Genomic DNA, 19,753 nt, shown 5'->3' with positions numbered 1-19,753 from the left:
ATGCTTCCTTGGGCTGGCTTTTACCCAACTTTTGTTGGGACAAACACCACCTTTTCTGACCGCACAAAATGACACACAGCATTCTGAATAAAAATAACTTAATAAACAGATATTACTTCCATGACATTTCAGTGAGGTTGTAACTGCATTTTCATGAGATGCTATAGACTCTTCCATAATTTCAAAACCATCTTAGCTCTAGGAATTATCCTCTAGTCAATTCAAAGCTGTCTACCTCACAGCACAAAATAATATCGGTATGTTTGAAAGCAATGATTGTTAATGCATTTTTCAATGGTAGCATGCTTGTACAGAGTATAATTGATTTCTAGCTATCAAAGATTTATGCTGTAATTTCACAAAAGGAGCCTTAAAACAGCTTTGGGCACAGAATATAATTAAACAATATCTTAAATACGGGTTTTTTTCTATGTTTCTCCATTTTGTTTATTCATTAACACATTTGTACTGCCCCCCAAAATACTGTATATTTCAGATTTCTGGAAGAATTCCCAGATTGGGAACCAGGGGTTGTATTGCTTTTTAATTGTTGTCATGGAGTTATATCAAGATCAGAAAGATCATCATCAGCGTCTGCTTCCCTCAAAAATGTAATCCATTAAACTAATGAACTACATGAAAGCACCAAAACAGGAACTGCAGAAAATTACTGTAAGAAGAGACTGTCAAGCTTCCACACCTTTAAAACAATCTAAAGATTTTAGTTGGATAGCAAGTCAAAGGAAATCCTCCCCTTTTCCTTCCAACAAAATGCCAACATCTACTTCAGAATACCTTTGCTTTGTAGTAAAGGAATTAGGACTGTACAGGGACTCCTCTGCTTCTGGAATACTTTTTCAGAAATAAAAAAACTTTAGAGATGTACTTTAAAAGCTGTGAACTAGGTCTAGAGGGAACGGGAGGAAACATCTCTCTGAAGTTTAAGTACTTAAGTTCAGTCACCAGGACTTGTTAAGACACCAAATTCCCCTCACATCTTTCCTCCGGAGTACTGCTGCCAAACAGCTGGGCTCAGTTGAAATGTACTTTCATTTCAGAGTGAACCAATTTACCTTTTCACATGAAACTGAAACTTCACAGCACCCCAGGAAACTCAGTAGTTCCTTTGGACACAGGAAAGGAAGGAAAAGGAGAGGGCGACAGTTGAGTTTTGGCCTATTATTTAATGCTCTCTTCTCAGGCAGGTGAAGTTTTCTTCTTTTGGAGACAGGAACACCAGAATAACCATTATTCTTCTGAATGACAAGGTGTTCTGTTCATTAACAAATCTCACAAATGGCATTCAACCAGAATGTCATCTGTCTTAATTATGCATTTGATGTATACTGAGATTTTGCTACAACATCAGTATTACTTCTGTTCAGCCTAAGAGGCTTTGGCTGTCTGCATCTACTAACAGACTGGATTACTATCAATACAAATAGAACTCTGCTAAGACTTTTTTTCCCCCCAGACTCATGGCTAATGCTGATGTTAAAATCTCTTTGAAAACTGGCACTTGATTAAAAACTTGAAAATAATTCGGTACGAGCAAACACGGCATATCTATTGAGTCCTAGTAATATCTATCTCCAAAAATCCTACAAAATTTACAATTGTATAAAAGACAAATTTATTAACTCCAAACTGACCAATTTCACATGATGGGGCATCTGGACACCCCGTGTCACCATCTAGGTAGGAAACAATTATTGTTCCTGCACTTGGTTATTCAGAGATACATACCCACAGATAAGCATCTTAAAGCAGCTAGGAAAAAAAAGATCATATTTTAGTCAGAAAGTCAAAATAAATTAGAGGAAATAAACAGCACAATCATTAACAACATGTCACTTTAAAACAAATGAAAGGGTTTAGATTCCGTTGAGGGGATAAGAGATTTTTTTTTTTTGCTTTGAGGACTTACTACAAGCTTGCAAAAGCAGCTCGCCTAAGGGAAGCAAGCTAGGGCCACAGCTAAGACTGTTAGAAGAGGAATGGAAAGACATACATAACAGCACCACAGACAATTCTGCAGATCAACTTAAGATTAATTTGCAAATGAATGCACCTGAGCTATGAGAAATATATCTTTCATGTCTATATTTTTACTTAGCATAACCAACTGCTAGAAAAGCGTGGTGATTTTTTTTTTTTTTTTAAAAAAAGAGACCACATGCATTCTTTAACAAACTATGCTATAGGATGGGATTCACCATGAATTAATTTATCACGGAAGAAGCACATGGAAAGAATATTTTCCTTTTACTGATTCACACTTTCCAAAGGAGATGCTGCAATTTGTAACTCAGAGGACTAACTTGGGATGGAGCCACAGCCTCTGGTTCTATTTTTAATTCTGTGTTTGCATAGTGACATGTAATCAAGACAGCTCTATTTAATACTTTCAACAGAAAAATATAAGCATTATGCTATGCTTTCTTTATATTTTCAAATACTTTGTATATAAGAAGCAGCAGGAAAGTAAAGCAGAAAGAGAAAAAAACAAACAAAACCTGCAAGCCTCCCAAGATTTGTAGCCACTGCCACCATACAAGTGCAAAGCAACATTTCCTCTACCTAAACTATACATTTTTTCATTCCTTGAACATAGCATCCTTTCATTGTGTGTATGTAAATGACAGGTAACCAACTGAAGAATATAAAATACTGAACATCACACAGAACGAATATTTCATATTTTGTAAGTTCTCCTTTTGGGCATTAATTAAATATTGAGTTTACATTTGGCTGTGATTTAGCATTACTTTTTCATCTAGACTTTTAACATAAAATAACATGATTGTTTTTTAACAATTACAATTAGGTTCAGCCTGAAAATTACCAATTCAGTTTTAACTCTAAAACCCTAAATCAGAGAATTGTGTGCAAAATGAAAAATGAAGCTACGCTAGGCTTATCTAGGGAACACTCCTCTATGCTTTGATGAATTTAGTTAAATAGATTTGCAATGTATTTGTCAGATACTAGAAAATGATTCAATTAGAAGAAAACATCTGATGAGAAAGTATGAGCACATTTACAAAGCAGATGATACAAACAGACCTCTTCAGTCAAAATTCATGGTGTGTTAGGTGGATACAGCTGCATGGCACATGACAAAACGTATTATTTTTCTTGATGCTGACCAAATACCTTCTAAAACAACATTAAGAAAAAAACACTCCAGAGAAATGCTTTTGATCTTTCTCACATAGAAGCTATTTTAATGGTCTGATGTCTAAATTTGACAAGTTACATTTAAACAAAATGTACTCAGCCCCCAGAACACTCAAAAACTATTATTTATTTTTGTTTGGTTAAAGGTACTTCCTTCACTATTAAGAAAAACAACTGAGTTGCAAAAGGGCTCCGTCCTTGAGTGAAGGACAGGGGATACTTTTGGCATGACATTTTGACTCTCTGCACAGTATAAGAACTCTCTGACTAAATTTTCTAACTTACCCTTTTCCTGAATAATATTGTAAATAACTCATTTCAATAAAGGTATGCAGAGATCTAAACAAAACAGATGAGATGTTCTGCTACTCAGTATGTCATACACTTGAATTTATTTTTACACTTTAAATAGCTCATAAAAAAGGTTTTTCAAAATAAGCTAAAATTTTCGTTTGATGGTAAACAGGTGTTTAAGACTGTCAGGATAAATTCAATGAAAATCTTAAACCAATTGCAGAGAAAAACACAAAATACTTTACACAGTTAACAAAATCCTATTCAAAGACCAGAACATCACTAATTCCTGATGATTTAATTTATAGGACTTTATGCAGCCTTCTAATAGGAGATTTACCTATAGGTGGATTAAAGGTAGAGACAGGAAAAGGGGAAGGGGTAAGAATAATGGAGAAGACACAGACAGACCACATTAACACAAACTTATTTCTATTACATGTCAAATTTCTTACTACTATATGGGTTTATACTTTATATACCTTTTTTTTCCTGCTACAATTACTTTCTATCTTACACTTTATTAAAAGATAAATAATACTTTTTCTGGGAATTGTAATTTCCCCTTCCAATCCTAATTTCTGCTGTGCTAAACTTAATTATAAGGATTAATAGTTCCTTGATTACATTTCTGCCATGTTTGAAAAAACAGAAGCCCTTAGTATTTCACTAATCAAAACAGTATTTAATAGATTATCTTATTAAAGACATGATTACAAATATTTTTAATTAGAAGACACTTACTCTTAAAGATAAAAAGCACTTTACCACAACTAGATCACTTGTGCACTCTCTATATTAAAACAGTGATGGATCAAGACTATGAAATAGGCGAACAATTAAAAAGACTTTGGTTTTATCAAGAGAATAACTGCAGTTACATTTTCAGTAGTTTATATTTCAACGTTTGTAAAATTTTGTCTGATTTACCGATTACACAAAGAATTTTAAATTCTTCACTGGCATTTTCATCGTTTGCATTTAATTTTTGGATTATACTATAAAATGGAATGATACTCCTAAGGAAAATTAACCACTTCAAATATTCTTTTGGGATAAATATATCAGAAAATCAATTTTTACAATTTTCCTCATGTTCTTAAAAAGTTCTTATCCTTTTGAGAAGAAAATAAGCCCTGAGCAAAATAAATAATGTTCCTTACTACATGCTCACTGTAATTATCAGTCACACTAATCAAAACAGTTAAAATACATAAATTAGTCTCCACAAGACATTCACGTGGAGATGGACCTGTTTATAAGAACAACAAAAAATACATAGCTATTGAAGTACCTTTCTAATTGAAGGTGAAAAGAAGAAACATTGCAAAAGTAATAAAACATGACACTAAACAAACATGAACATTTAAATATGCTTTTAAGGGGAAAAATTTGTGATAGTCATCATATTGTGCACCAGACAGACTGTTTAGCACCAGCTGTTAATCTATTTTCCACTCCATCCACCCCAAAGCAAATAAAGGAAAATGTCTCTCTACCATATCCATGCAGCACTGATGCACCAGGATATTGGCATATCATTGTACACCATTCAAATAGTTAATTAACAGGAAACCCCGGTAGCATTAATTAAATTAATAAAGTCACTGTCCACTTAGTTTATGATAATACATCCACTACCTTGCACGGAAACCACATGGTACCTATCAGATTTATAGAAGCCCATCCATTACATAGCTCTGCCACAAAGAAACATGTTAATTACTAAATAATTTTAATAAAAACTTCCCTGTAATACTCCCACAAGAATCACATAAAATAGTATTTATTGGACTATGGTGGAAAAATAAAGAAATTTTTTAAAATTCTATATACTTTCTTTGAACATATGGAAAAATGAAAACACTAACTGTTTAGCATTTGAAATAAACAATCAAAGGTAATCCTTTAAAATTAGGGTTCAGATTAGTCTCTGCAATGGATGCTGTTTAACTGAAACATCTGGTAGTGTTAAGTTGAGAGACAGGCCTTTTTTAACTTTGGAAATGAGATTAGTAGATCAGTTATTTGTAAGTGTCCAAGTAATTTCTAATTATTTTAACTGGGTCACAGATAATCCGCTTTTACAGGGCTTCCACAATGACATCAGAGGATCATGGCTGAACTGATTATCCTGTTACCTTCCACCATCCATGGGAAGACAGGATTTTCCTTTTGTGCAGAGGAACAGAAAGAAATGGCTGATTGCTTCAGACAGGTGGCAGCCAACAAAATAAAGAACAACACAAATCTTGAGAGGAAGAATACCTCACATAAGGAAAAGGTGCCAGCGTTAAAAAAAAGGTCAGCAAATTGAATACTTTTTAGTAGTGTCTGGTGCAATTAAAAATCTCACCAGATATAAACAAATATCAAAATAATCAGAAAAGCTACTGTTTAAAAATGTGTGCCATATTATTTATTACTTGACTGACTATAATGCCTTATAGATCAAAAACAATGGATGTCAGAATCTTACTGTAAAAAACAGATTTTGTGTTTGTAACACAATTAACTGTTGAAGCAACATGGAAGACATACAGAGGTACTTAAAGCAAAAACTGAACAAGAGTGAAAGAATTGCAAATGCCAGGGGCTACCCTTGCACTAATATTGACACAAGCATACTGACAGTTCTTTTTAAAAGAGCCTGAATTGCAGCTCTTTGCGTCCTACAGTCATAAAACAGAAGTGAACTGTAGTCGACTTTTTTTTTCCACTTGGAGAATTTATGCCTTTTCCTATGAATAAATAGGCTAGTTATGCATTTTTTTTTTTAGGAAAACAAGTGTCTGTTACATACAAAAATATCAAATTAATTAGGATTTCTTAAAAAGCACATGTCAAGGAAATATGCCATGAGAAAGCAAGCAAGTTTCTGGGTACCATTTTATTTAGCTTCTAATTAAATTTTATTATTTGATAGGAAGGTAGCTACAGAAAATATTATTGGAACTAAAATTGAGTAACACAGATGTATACTTCTTGAGATCTTATTGCTTAAGTACAAAGTATTATGGTCTAGATTAACTTTGCAGTTGCCATTGCAATACAATGTCATTAACACCCATAGGCAGTAGTTGCACAGGACAGTGTACTTTTTGGATGTCTTCTGCAGAAAATGTAAAATCTTCTGAAATGGAACCATCTACCTCAAGGAAAAAGATCATTTATCTATAAATAGTATTTTTACAATTTATGACAAACCACCACAAATAAAACAACATCTCTCTACCTTCATGGAGTTTGAAAGTGTCTGTACTACAGCTATCTTATAATCTTGTTATCGCTGACAGAAAACAATAATTGCTTGTGGGAGTAGAAGCAGACAGAATTAGTCTGAAGTAAGGGGTATCAGTATATAATTTTTTTAAAAAAAAAAAGTTTCATACTTAGATTGCTTTTACTTCTCAAGCAAAGTCATGAAAAAACATCATGTTACCCGGGAATGTAATAATTCAGCCTCATTTTCAAAGAACGAATATAAAATTCAGGTTTGCACTAAGCAATAACACAGAATAGAGTACTGAAAAAGTAAGCATCAAGCAGGCCTTCAACATAAACATATGATCATTTTGGAAATTATATCATTGCTTTATTCTGGGATGAAACTTATTTCTTATACTTAGTTCTCAAGAAACATGAAAATTATAAGTAAGAAGACCAACTGTTACGCTGAGATTTTAAGAAGAGTATCTTCAATTTCTCTCCATTTCAGAAACTTTTGAGTTAGAAGGAGAACTTACTAGTGAGAACTTAGACACTTCCATTTCCAAAATATCCAAATACAAGTCATCAAAGAATGATCTCTGGTTCATGCTGAATGCGGTATTACAGTTCAGGAGAATGACAAATGGCAAATAGAGCTTGGGAAAAGCTATTGGAGGAGGATGAGAAGGGCCATGTGTCCCTCCTGCTAGAAGTGTGTTTCACATATGCTAGTTTCTACAGAGAAAGCACTAATCCCGTATAGAAAGGCCACCTCAGCTGCTCCCCTCTTCATCAGAACAATTCATGTCAAAAGTTCCTCTAAGGACAGTTTTTGCCAACCAGCTGTTCTCCTCTTATTGTGGAAAGTCGCCTCCATTGCTCTTTGGCTTCCTGGACCTCCAGATGAGGTATGAATAGCCTTGTGCTAATGATATCCTAACAGTGATACCATGACAAGATAGGCGGTAAACCTACACAGAGAAAGTATTGCACATTATGTAACCTGGACTACTAATCACCTTCGCAAGCAGTACAGCCTCATTCTCTGTGTAAGAGGCAAATTTGAGTACACAAGTTAAAGAGTTTTGTTTTTTACCAGAGTGCCAATTTTTTCCAAGGCTCTTAGTCGAATCAGTTGAATATCCATGAAACAGGATAAGAGCAGATTACATGCATTTTCTTCTTAAAGAACTTCTACATAAGGTACCTGCTGTTATAACCAATAACAGTTATCTAGTGATAGGCACGGATCAGTGAACTGCACGCCGTCACTGAATTTTGGAAGTGCCAGCATACACAGCAGAATATTCCACCTGCAGCTCATAAAGTGCTTCTTTGCTTTCCTGTTTTACCTACTACCTTGTTCATGAGAAACATGCTGGAGTACATCAGATATATCCTTTTCATTACATCTTCAATTGGAAATTTTTGACTTTTGAAAAAAAATTATCAAAGAGGAGAAAATGGCAGCATTTCCCCTTAAAATCCTACAAAAAAACCCTTTGATTTGTTGTTATAGCTTGTCAGACTATCACTTAGCTCAATTCTAGTAAGGAGCAATTCTGCTTATAAAAATGCTGTATACAAAGGTCACTTAGTGCAAAATCCACATCTTCAACTTTATCTATCTTGTTTCAGTGGTAAAGGATAACTTTTTGTAAATATGATGAATCTGCACAAGTACTCCAACACAGGGTACATATCACACTTCATAATGCATGCTTTTCAACCATTTACATTTGAGCAGAGCAATCAGATTGTGAAAATCAACTATAAATAATGAAGCACAAAGTCACTGTTTCAGCTCCTAGCTCCTTACTACTGATGATGCTAAAGGAGGACAAACAACTCTGTAGTTGCTTCTGCGAGACTTAACAGTAAGCAGAGCACATTCTGTACATGCAGAAGACACTGAAAGACAGGGAACCAGGGATTTTTTTTTTAAACCTGCACATCCAAAACTCTTGCGAAAAGTTAGCCTTAGTTTTGTATTACTTAGACAAAAGAGAAACTATTAGCTTGATTTCTGGAAAATTATACAATGTTGGTCAAGCTCATTTTCCTTATGGAAAATCAGAAAGTTTTGCTACAAAAACATCAAAGCTTGATAAACCCCAATTTTATTTTTCTTTCAAAAAATACAATTTTGGCAGCATTTGAAATATAAGTAAGTAATAGAGTTAAACTCAAACTAAATCTGACCTTGCTGGACTCACTTAGCAACAGTATGTATCAGTGAAAGCTTAGATTACAGGGCTGCAATGCTGACTGCCTCTATTATTTAAAAGTAACTTCTATCCAGGAGCTGTCAAACTTATCTTGGCTTGATGTTAAACTGCAAACACAGGCATGGAATAGGAAGATGTTCATTATCTGGTTTTTTTCCCTCTACAAGCACAAGTAAGTGTTGCTCTGCCTCACAGCTTTTTCAAAAGTCCCATGCTCGTCTGTCTTTCTTGCACACATCTACAGGCAGCTTCAGCAGTCACTGAAACTAATACTTTCAAGCATAGCTATAAAGCAGCTGATGTAACACGAATGCTTTAACTATGCATATCTGTGCCTCCTGAATTTCTTTTAAATTAACTTCAAGTCTTCACTATTGTACTTCAATAATTGTATTCTGCTGTTAAATAAATTTTGACTGTACATTATACTAAATTAAGCTTAATTCCATCACCAATTCATTATTTTAAATACACTTCATTTCAGATACAATTTACTTAGTTTATACAGGAACATTAGATGCTGAGCAGTAACTTCAGCACTGCACAGTACGAACATAGCTGTCTCTCAGTGATCATAGTTCACTGCTCCTACAGGAACTGAATGTTTTCCATGCTGTGCACTCAGCACTGTGAGCCAGCATACCCAGTGTCTTTGTTTCCCCATCCCATCTATCAAAAAGTGTATCTTTGGGGAGCCTGCAGAGCAACTACTCACTCACCTGCTGCCCTCTCCTCGGCCTTTTCCATTGGCTAGGCAGTCGTTAGTAACTGCTTATGAAGGAGGCAAATCCCCACACTACAACGCTAACAATCAAACCCATTTGTACAGAAAGATTTTCTGACACAATTTGCAGACTAAGCACAGCCTCGCCAAAGAGAGTTGGCTTTGTTTGAAGTCTGACTAGCTGTCCCCAAGCAGATTTCATCAAAATGACTTTATTGTTTATTCTTGCCAATTCTATACTCATAATGAAAGGAATGAAAGGAAGACAATTGTGCTGCTGGTATAAAAAAAGCCTTGAGCACCGGATGGACTAGGATAACCTATGTTCTTCAATGAGTCAATGCAACAGCATCCACGTGGTGTGAATGGAGTTGAGAGATCCCACTAAGGGATTTCTACTTCCCCAGTAATCCCAACCCAACAATCGCAAACCTGAAACCATCATACGAGGCAAGTACAATAACCTCTCTGCTACAGGTAGGGTGCAGTGAGAGGCCCTAATGCAGAAGATTTGTTCTTTCCAGCACCTGTCCCTCATAGTCTATCCATATCTGCAATTATTACGGTGTGTTTGTTTTACAAAGGGAACAAAAGAGAGAATCCAGATATACTGCAGCTCAGCAATCCACAGAATAATGGACTAACATTGCAGTACTTCAAACACTTCTATGGATTCTCAAGATAAATTTAAAGGATTCACTGCAGTGATTAACTTCTAATGTACAGAACAGGGCATTACAGTAACAAAGCCTTGTTTCTTGTAGATATTTATTAAAGTAACAAATTAATTTAATGGCAAAATTCTTCCATGCAGAGGGTTTTCTTCTGTATCCTTAAATACAGAATATGCATTTGGACTATAAATTGTACATGATTCCCTTCCACATTTCACTATTAAAGATATGAAAGTAAGCATATTTATTATGTACGTAACAAGTACATATTACGTATTAAGTACGTAACAAGAAGTCCATGTTCTCAGAATGTGATTGACCAGTGGGCCTCACTGCCACAAAGTATAATTGAGACTAGGGCATATAAGAGTTTTTATTTAAAACAAAAATCAAAACCCACAAATACATACCTTGTACACTGCACAATTCCAGGACAATGTATGGTTTTATTTTACTAATACAAATCAGGAAATTGGCTTGATATGTGAATTATTAGACACTTGCTGGTCAGAAGGCTTATTAAGACTTCCTTGGAGACAAGAGCCTTGGCATACCACATATCAAATAGCTGCCTCATAGTGCAAGTGTTTTCCTATCCTTCCCTTAAATGTAATCTGCTTTTATTAATTTTCTTGAAAATAAAACTAATGTATACTTCTAAAATTAGATACTTACAGTGAAAATACCCATTAGCTGTGTGTAAAAGAGTCCACTTATTCCACCTAATATTATTAGACCCATGATGGCAGATATTCTTAGGAGTGCAAGTTCATGTCTAAATACAAAAACATCCTAGAACAAGACAGAAAGAAGAGAGAGACTTTAGCACTTATAAATCAATTAAAGTCTTTGAACCAAGTGGAAATACTAGGTAAGAGTAGTTCCCAAAGACATACTGCTAACAGCAAATATTCTTTACTGAGCTACATTGTAAATCTATAATGTATTTTTGTGCTAAATTACATTCCAATTATCTTTTATTTATATATATATATATATATAAACACTGGGGGGGGAGGGGGGGCAAGGGTGCCAGACTGTTAAAAATCTCATTCAGCTATATAAGGTTTGGGAACAGATCAAGCTCAAATGGGTTAGTCCTGAATCTTCCACATGAAACTGTTCCAGATTGCTACATACAAGCTCCAGAACATAAGCATTCTATCAAGCAGTGTGGTTTATAAGACCCCTACATGTCAGCTCCCAGCCACAGCAAATTCCATTTTAACATCACCTCTTTTGTTTTACAAATAACAGCATTCCTAGCTTGAGGGTTGAATATGGTATCTAAAAAACGTTAAGTATCTGTAATGGATTGGTCTCACTGTAATGGTGTCTGTTACCCAACATAAACTTATATTAATCTTTTAAATTTTGGCCTTCAGTGGATTATTATAACTTTTTATATTGGTTGGCTCAGGATATAGGAGGATATGAATTTACTGTATCAGCTGCTCTGGAAAGCCTGCTCTCATCTAGCAGAAAATATGAAAAATACAATAGAGTTTTCAACACCTTTTTCAAAGGATAAAACACTTTATTCTTATAACAGGAAAACATTTGTACATGGCAGCTACTGCAGAAGTACCACAAGTTCACACCCCATCTTACCGTTTGATAATGAGTCAACACACTCATTCTTTTACTTACAAGACTATGTTCTAAAGGCTGCCTTTTGAATGTACACATCTGATCTTCCCACTTAGTAAAAGCAGATCACAGCAGGAAACTATAAAAATCTTTCAAGTAAACTTTAAATTACAACCAGAATATAAAACTGAACTGAATGAAACCAAAAATAAACCTACAACACTGCTTTTTAACTCTCCTTTACATTCAACTAGAGGGACTTAAGAAAGAGAAATGCTTAAATTCAAGAAACTGGGTTTTAATGAAACAGAAAATAGTTAAAGCAAATTGTATTTTAAAAACTCTGATTTTAGATATAAATTATTTCTATGCAAGTTCAAAATATAAATCCAAGAAAAGGGTTTATACTGGCTACTAAATCTATGAAGAAAGTTAGTATTTAATGAACAAGTGCAAATCACTAGCTGAACAGATAAAACAAAGAGCAAACACCCACAATCTTTTCTGAACCAAAAGAAAGCCCACCAAAGCGTTAAAAAAAAAGAAAAGCAAGGTAAGACACAACTTCTACTGGCTGTAAGGTATTTTCTCTTCATATCTTCATAGATTTCATTGTTTTACTACATCAGAAATGTTTTAAAATATTCAAACTTAATTTGACAGAAAAATAGGTAAGAGAAGACTGCCAGCAGTAAAATCAGAGTCTGGCTCTAGAATCACACTCCTCCACTAGAAAAAAAGTTTATAACACAGCCCTTAGCATGCCCTCAACACTCTTAATTCAAAGAGATCCTTCGCTTGAGCATTATCTTCAGCACAAAAATAAGACATCATCCAACACAAGACAACAGAAGATCCTAGTGAAAAGCCAGGTTGCCTTTTTCATTTGGACCTTCTAACCCATGTTAAAATTAGAGGTATAGAAAAGTAAACATCTTTCATACTGAAGACCAAGTTTCTTCTTCCCTCCTTCTCCCTGTCCCTCCCTCTCTAAAAGATGAAGGCATCTGCCACTAAAGACAGGAACTTGCTGAATTACTAGTCAGAACAGGCGATATCATGAACATTTCTTTCCAGCCATTACACAACTCTAGAGGAACTGAAGTCTCTAATGCAATGATGACCTGGAAATCAATATGAGGCCCTCATCTAGCAATCTATACAAACAGAACAGCATTTTTCTACACAAAAACAAAGCATAAACAGGAATGGAGACTTTTGGTATCACACCTCAGTAACACAGCTACTTCCCTAAATCTGCATTGAAATATAAACATGTGAGACAGATAAACATAGATAATTTAGGATGTTGCAGCTTTACATGAAAGCTCAACCCAGTTTGCATTATTCCTTCTCAGAACTGACAAAAACATTTTGCCTGACTAAGAAAAGGAATCAACACTATAGTAAATCAACCCCCAAGACTAGTTAGTAATCAATCAATCCCACATTCAACGCATTTTGAACAGAACCTCTTGTTCAAATGCCACTTAGGACTTGCCAGTCTTTGTACAGTGTAAGTACTAAGGCAGCCTGACCCCCAGCCTCCACAACCACACTAACTGTGCCAAGAGAAGGAACTACACAGGCTGAGTCACAAAGCATAAGCACATGTAAGCTAATATCACCAGTGCATGAACTCTTCTCATTAGCACAACAGGGTTTTTTGTTCCATAGCAGCTTTTTTCCACACTGGGCCAGGCCAACATCTGTGGCCTTGGCAGAGATGTTAAATGTACAGTTTTAAGAATGTGACAGCTGCCCTTCAGGTAGCCCCTTTCTCCCTTCTTGTCAACATCGCAGTCAAAACTTGAGTTCACATGGGTTGCTGCCATTGTCTTTCTACCCAGCACTCCCCACACAACTTAGATGTTCCTTAGTCCCTCATTGTTGCCTTTTCTAAAGATTTCTGAGTTCCCTTTAGCCACTACTTTCATCCATGCAGCCAAACTGCAAGGACTCTTAGCTATTCATAACAACTGACAGAAGTGTGTGTAATAGAAACCTGTCACAAAATAAGAAACAAAGTGTAGGTCTTCAGGATCATGTTGAGGTATGGATTACAATCCATGAGATCTGCCCTCTTTACTTAATAAGCAACACCGAAACATTCCACAGAAAGCCAGTTTCTGTGACAGATTCATAAAGGACCTCCTCAACCCTATGGCGGAACACATGCCATGTCTTCATTTGCAAGCATTAATGATCCCCACCTTGAATGCTACCACTGACTAGGAAAAACAGCTATTACAGCTTCATGCCCTCCTACAGGAGAAAGGTAAAAAACAACGATGGGTCCAGCTCAAGTTCATAATCAATTATATGATCACTGCTTCCAAATTCAACTTTCTTTTTACCCTGCTAACAATAAAAAAGAAAGCATGAAACATTTAATGCATCCCTGACATTTGCAATATTGCATTATTATTTTCAAGAGTTAACAGTATTCCCTAAATAGCAGCATACTGTACAGACGACATACCATTCAGCAGGATCAACACAGAAGTGTTATATCTGTTCCCAAGGAAGCAAAGTGCCTTCATGTACAACCTAAGATTAATTTATTCAATCTTGATTTTTTTACTGAAATGAGATATACACAGAAATTAATACACTGACGAAACACACTGATATAATTCATCTTTTTCTTAGGGAATGGACATCTGATGTAACACATGCTAACTTGCTTGTTTGTTCTTAGTTGCAAATGGCCAAGATGTCTGTCCCGGTCTGGTGACAAAGTCAGTCTATCAACTCAGGTATCAAAGAACTACAGTACATTACAGAATAAAGCCAGGCTATTGGATTCAAAAAAGTAAACAAAAAATATAGATTGCAGCTTTTGCAAGAAGAAATAGTAAGGAGAGGCACAAGGGAGAAAATTCACTCAATTTTCACTCAAATTAAAAAGAGAGAAAAATCTTAGAATTCTAATAAGCCCTTTGTAGTAATATTTATTATTAATTACAACTGATGTTTATACAGACCATTTTCTAATTCAGAAGTACTTCAAACCTACTAAATGAATGATTTTCCAAAGAGACTGATTTGATTTAAAGTGAATATGGGAATAGCACTGTGATTCCAAAAATGATTGAAACGTACATTTCTACATAGAGTTCGATCCAAAGTGATGATTCTGAAATAATTTCCGATTAGAACAGATTTTAAGAAAAGGCCATAAAAACTTTACATAAAAATTATACTGTCAAGTTTTAACAAAATGTTATCCTCTCAGTCACTCCCATCTTTTCTCTATATACTTCCTAAACTTAATTCAGTATTCATACATTGTCCTTATAAATCTATAGGAGGAGAGCAGGATTAGGTGGTTGGGTTGGTTTTACAGAACACTGAGATGGAAAATTTTCATGTATTTTTATTTTTCTAGAAACTCTCACTCCTGTAGGTCATTTCATGACCATAACCATCAAGTTTTAACAAAATGTTATCCTCTCAGTCACTCCCATCTTTTCTCTATATACTTCCTAAACTTAATTCAGTATTCATACATTGTCCTTATAAATCTATAGGAGGAGAGCAGGATTAGGTGGTTGGGTTGGTTTTACAGAACACTGAGATGGAAAATTTTCATGTATTTTTATTTTTCTAGAAACTCTCACTCCTGTAGGTCATTTCATGACCATAACAGTAAAGGTTTCCTTTAGATTCTTTTTAAAATAAATGGACTTTGGATGATACATATCACCAGATTTTAACTAATATTGGTTGATACATAATATTGAAATAAATATTACTGCTAATAATTTTCTCACAAAAGTCCAATGAATATTTCCCAACACCTTTTATTTGGAATTGGGAAAGCTGAATCCCAGACAGAGCAGGCTGAAACTGACACAATGCTTCCTCTATGATGTTTCCTACCCCCTCTACCAATAGAGCTGAGAACAGCTAAAATGATTTTAGAAAAGGTTAAAAACCTTTTATGGGTTAGGTAAATTACACTACCAGCACAGCCATATGCAGAGTAATTATGTAGTTATAGGAAGACTAGTATTTATTCTCATCTCACTATTCAAAAGACTGAACACTTCACGGTTTTTAAGGAAGATGAAAATTAAGAATATTCTGGTTTTAGTCCCTGAAAAATCACCAAAGGTTCTAGAGGAACTTATATGCTGTTTTATTCAAATAATGTAATTTTCTGCTGCTAGGGTCTAATATAGACAATATAATTACCATTTCCTTAATTTCTAGTAGTAATTGTACTCCTCCTGCTGGACAAGCAGAGGCATTAGTCACAATCCATCTTTCTGCAAGTGTATTAATTACAAGAACCAAGAACACCATGGAGCAATTTTCTGCTATAAGACTAGAAGCTGAAAGTCTGCATCTCTACCGTAGCGTACTTAACTAAAAATCCTTGGATTTTTCTTATTTAACTCCTTAAAAATAAAAAACAAGTTTTCATCCAGAATTAAATACTAACAAGTATACACTGACCATATTTTCATACTGCATTAATCAGTACTGTGACAAAATGATTATTCCACAACAGCATTCAAATAATTTTAATTCTACAGCTTCTGTGTTACATACTATTTTATGTGCAAAGAATAAAAATTAAGATGAAGGCACACCACCAAAAATTTCACAAGTATTTTTAATGAGCAGGAAGCAAGCTAATCCCAGATGGCTGTTTAGAAAAAAATACCGTTTTTCGAATCTGCGCTAAACATTAGTCCCTGTAAATTCAGAAAATCTAAGCTCTTGGTTATAGGCAAAATTTTGACATAGAATAGCACTTCTATGAAAGGTAGAAGTTACAATCATTTCTGGAATGCTAAAGTACCTCAGCTTTAATTCATACACAAAGATTAAAATAATCTTGCAAGATGCTTGCCTAAAAACATAACTAAGTGGAAGCAAATCCTCTCACTGGCCCTGTTCATTTGATGCCAAAGTTATATAATGATGACAAATTATTCTGTGGCATGAAGTTATATAGCATTATATCCTTAGGAACACTTCAAAACATCACCTTAATGGGGCTCTGTTGTCACCTCCCAGGCAGATATATTGACTTTGAAGTGTCCACATATGCAAATTAATGAAGCCAAAAAACCTACAGATAAAGCAAAACTAAACAGAATGATATGCTCCGTTTTTTTCCATGACTCTGTAAATTCTGGCATCCAAACATGGAAACCTGATCCACTCTTCAGGCGATTACATTAAAATCAGTTAAAATAATTACTGAATATTTATTCTGCCTTCTAACCTGTCAGATCTTCTAACATGTAGATATTAAAAGCAGGCCTCTCTCTCCAAAAATCTTGAAATTAACCCAGTTAAATCACCAATAACAAAATATTATAGGTATCACTTTTTCTGAAGTGTTATTATTAACTATTATTACATGCGTAGATGCTTTGAACTGTTTGAAATAAGCATGAGTTCCTGTTTCCTCTCTTGCACTGATTATTTCCAAGTCAATAATCTGCCTCTCTTCCATCCTGTTTCTAAAAAACAAGGCTAAAGAACAGAAATTAGGCTTGTTATAGAAACACAGCATCGTTACTTAAAGTAAGTTAAAGCATTCAGGGGACTCCCACAATAACAAGGAAATATTCTACCATGACATTACAGTATTAAAGAAGCAATGCCAATTTTATCCTTGGAAAGTAACACTCCTTCTTAAAGCACTAGAATAACTAATATAGTACTCTGATCAATGTCACCGAGAAGCATTTGTCCTTGAAACCTGCAAACCCTGTGCACAGGAAGCCTTCAGAATACAGAAAGTGTAAGATTACTCCGTCGAGAAATGTAGTAGGTTATCCTAATTTATAAATCACATAGACATTTATAAAGCTACTGAAAACTAGACGCAAAGGCATTTACATTTAGTTACCTTTCAAAAACATTAGCTTTCCAAAAACTCAAAATGTAACACATCCCTAAAAAGTTTTATTTAGAAGACAGATTTCTTCTCTAATACAGAAAGACTGCAATTTCATGTTCCTTTTAGGTTGAACGCAGATATGATAAATCAAAATAGCTCCTTCAAATCTCACAAAGCCCATAAAACAAGGTGAAGAGGAAAAGCCTATCTGCAACAAACCGGAAACGAAATGAAAAATGTGAGCACTCCATTTTAAGAGAGGCATTTTACAGGCTTGTTTTAGTTTACAAGGCAGTGTCTATGGAAAAACACATGGAGCGGACAGCAAATGTTTCTCTTCTGTATTTCTAGAGCCTCTTACACCATTTAAATGCACATACTCATATAGCTGAAAATGAAATAGTTTAATTCCTTCAGAATAGAAATCCTAAATTTTGGTACATTCCATATTATAAAAAGTTGGTATCTTTCATGTGGAATGTAACACTTCTATCAGTCCTGGATGATCCAAGGCGTACAGTTTTCGTACATTTTCAGCTCTCTTTTGACATATTATCGTCACATATGCTCTCTTCAGAACATCACATCTACTGCAGATTGATATGGAAGCAAATAAGATGCCTGGAAGGCTATGCCCAATTCTTTTCCAGAAGTAGGGTTTTTCAGGAAGCTTAATATTCTCTTTTTATAAACTTTAGGATTCAAAATAACGTAACACACTTAAATTGTTCAACAAAAGGGAAAACAGGACTTGCCTTACCCATAACTAAAGGCTAGTCTTCAGCAGCCTTGAAAGATGGGTGTGATGTCACCAGCAGAGGTTATGCTAGAGTGTCATGTCAACATCGAATGAAAAAAAATCTGCAGCACTTCAGTACTTGGAAAAAAAAGTAAAATTCAGAGCGTACTGCCAGTTTTTAGGGTGGTCTTAAGACATCTAGAATGTTATCTAAATCTGAATGTGTTTTAAACTTTTTTTCTAGATTTTTCTCTTTAGTGCACTTGTTTTTGTTATAGTCCAGTACAAAGCCCACTTCAGATTTTGGGCAGAAATTTTTATGTTTCTTTATGAGTAAGATCTCATAACGTTGTCTTCAAAATAAAGAATACAAGCTTTGCTGTTCTAGCACTTGCAAGCATTCAGCAACTTTCAAGCAAACCTCTCAAATACTCTGCACATTACAGGTAGTAGACATAAAGGAGCACCAGACACAGTGACTTTACAACTTCAATTCCATAATGAAAGAAATTCCATAACATTTTCCTCTAATCTGATGTTTAAGTTAAATTTCTCTCTATGTTCAGTTGCATTTTGCTGATGACAAGATGCAGAGTCCAAGTCAAACAAACCTAACATTTCTCCCTTTTTTCTTGCAATATCATGTTTAAATAGGAACTTAGGACAGGAAAAAAAAAATACTCTGCCTAGATTTACTTTGGAGAAAGTCAGAAGGAATTTGAATATACCTAAAGTAGTCACCTTGCTTCTTCCCAGTATTCCCTCATCACTTCTAATTGGTCCTGTCCTCCTTTCCTAGATTTCTAAGAAAATTAATGTTGTGGTTTTAACACATAGAAATCACTTACTCTTTCAGAATGATATTTTGTTACTTACCATAAATCAGCTTGTTCACCTGATAACGTAACTCTAGATGAACTCTTTACTGTCAGCAAACAAGCTAGCAGGAACATTTAGTAACTAGATACTACAATAAATTACACTGCAGTACTAGCTATTTATTGACTTCATAGATAACGAAGACTCTTACCCCATTTTCTCTTTTCAGAGGCAAAAAGTAGTAGTAATGGCAGAAATCAAGTACCAGCGTATAGGAACTAAGGATCTGAGAGTAGAAACACAGCTGCAAAAACAGCCAATGATTGTCTTCACCAACACAATTATTAATCCTGCAAAGGAAGAAAGTACATATAAAGACGGAAATATAAAAAACTTTAACACTGCAGTTATGATATTGCAAATAAGAGA

At 34.8% G+C, this 19,753-nt stretch overlaps 1 protein-coding gene across 2 annotated transcripts in view; it reads right to left on the bottom strand.

The window, feature by feature from the left end:
• Positions 1-19,753, bottom strand: part of ZDHHC21 (zinc finger DHHC-type palmitoyltransferase 21) — a 35,361-nt gene that overhangs the window by 3,860 nt on the left and 11,748 nt on the right. The window contains exons 5-6 of one of the 2 annotated variants that reach the window (XM_069880056.1): positions 19,536-19,674; positions 10,986-11,102 (exon numbers count right to left, since the gene is read on the bottom strand). In XM_069880056.1, coding sequence (XP_069736157.1) covers positions 10,986-11,102; positions 19,536-19,674 — 256 coding nt within the window. The remainder of the gene's footprint in view (positions 1-10,985; positions 11,103-19,535; positions 19,675-19,753) is intronic. The other variant, XM_069880057.1, reaches the window with a different exon arrangement.

The sequence above is a fragment of the Phaenicophaeus curvirostris genome, chromosome Z, assembly GCF_032191515.1.
Source record: "Phaenicophaeus curvirostris isolate KB17595 chromosome Z, BPBGC_Pcur_1.0, whole genome shotgun sequence".
In the NCBI taxonomy this organism is placed as follows: Eukaryota; Metazoa; Chordata; class Aves; order Cuculiformes; family Cuculidae; genus Phaenicophaeus; species Phaenicophaeus curvirostris.
The sequence above is the reverse complement of the archived record's forward strand: the minus strand, read 5'-3'. Positions and strand labels throughout refer to the sequence as shown.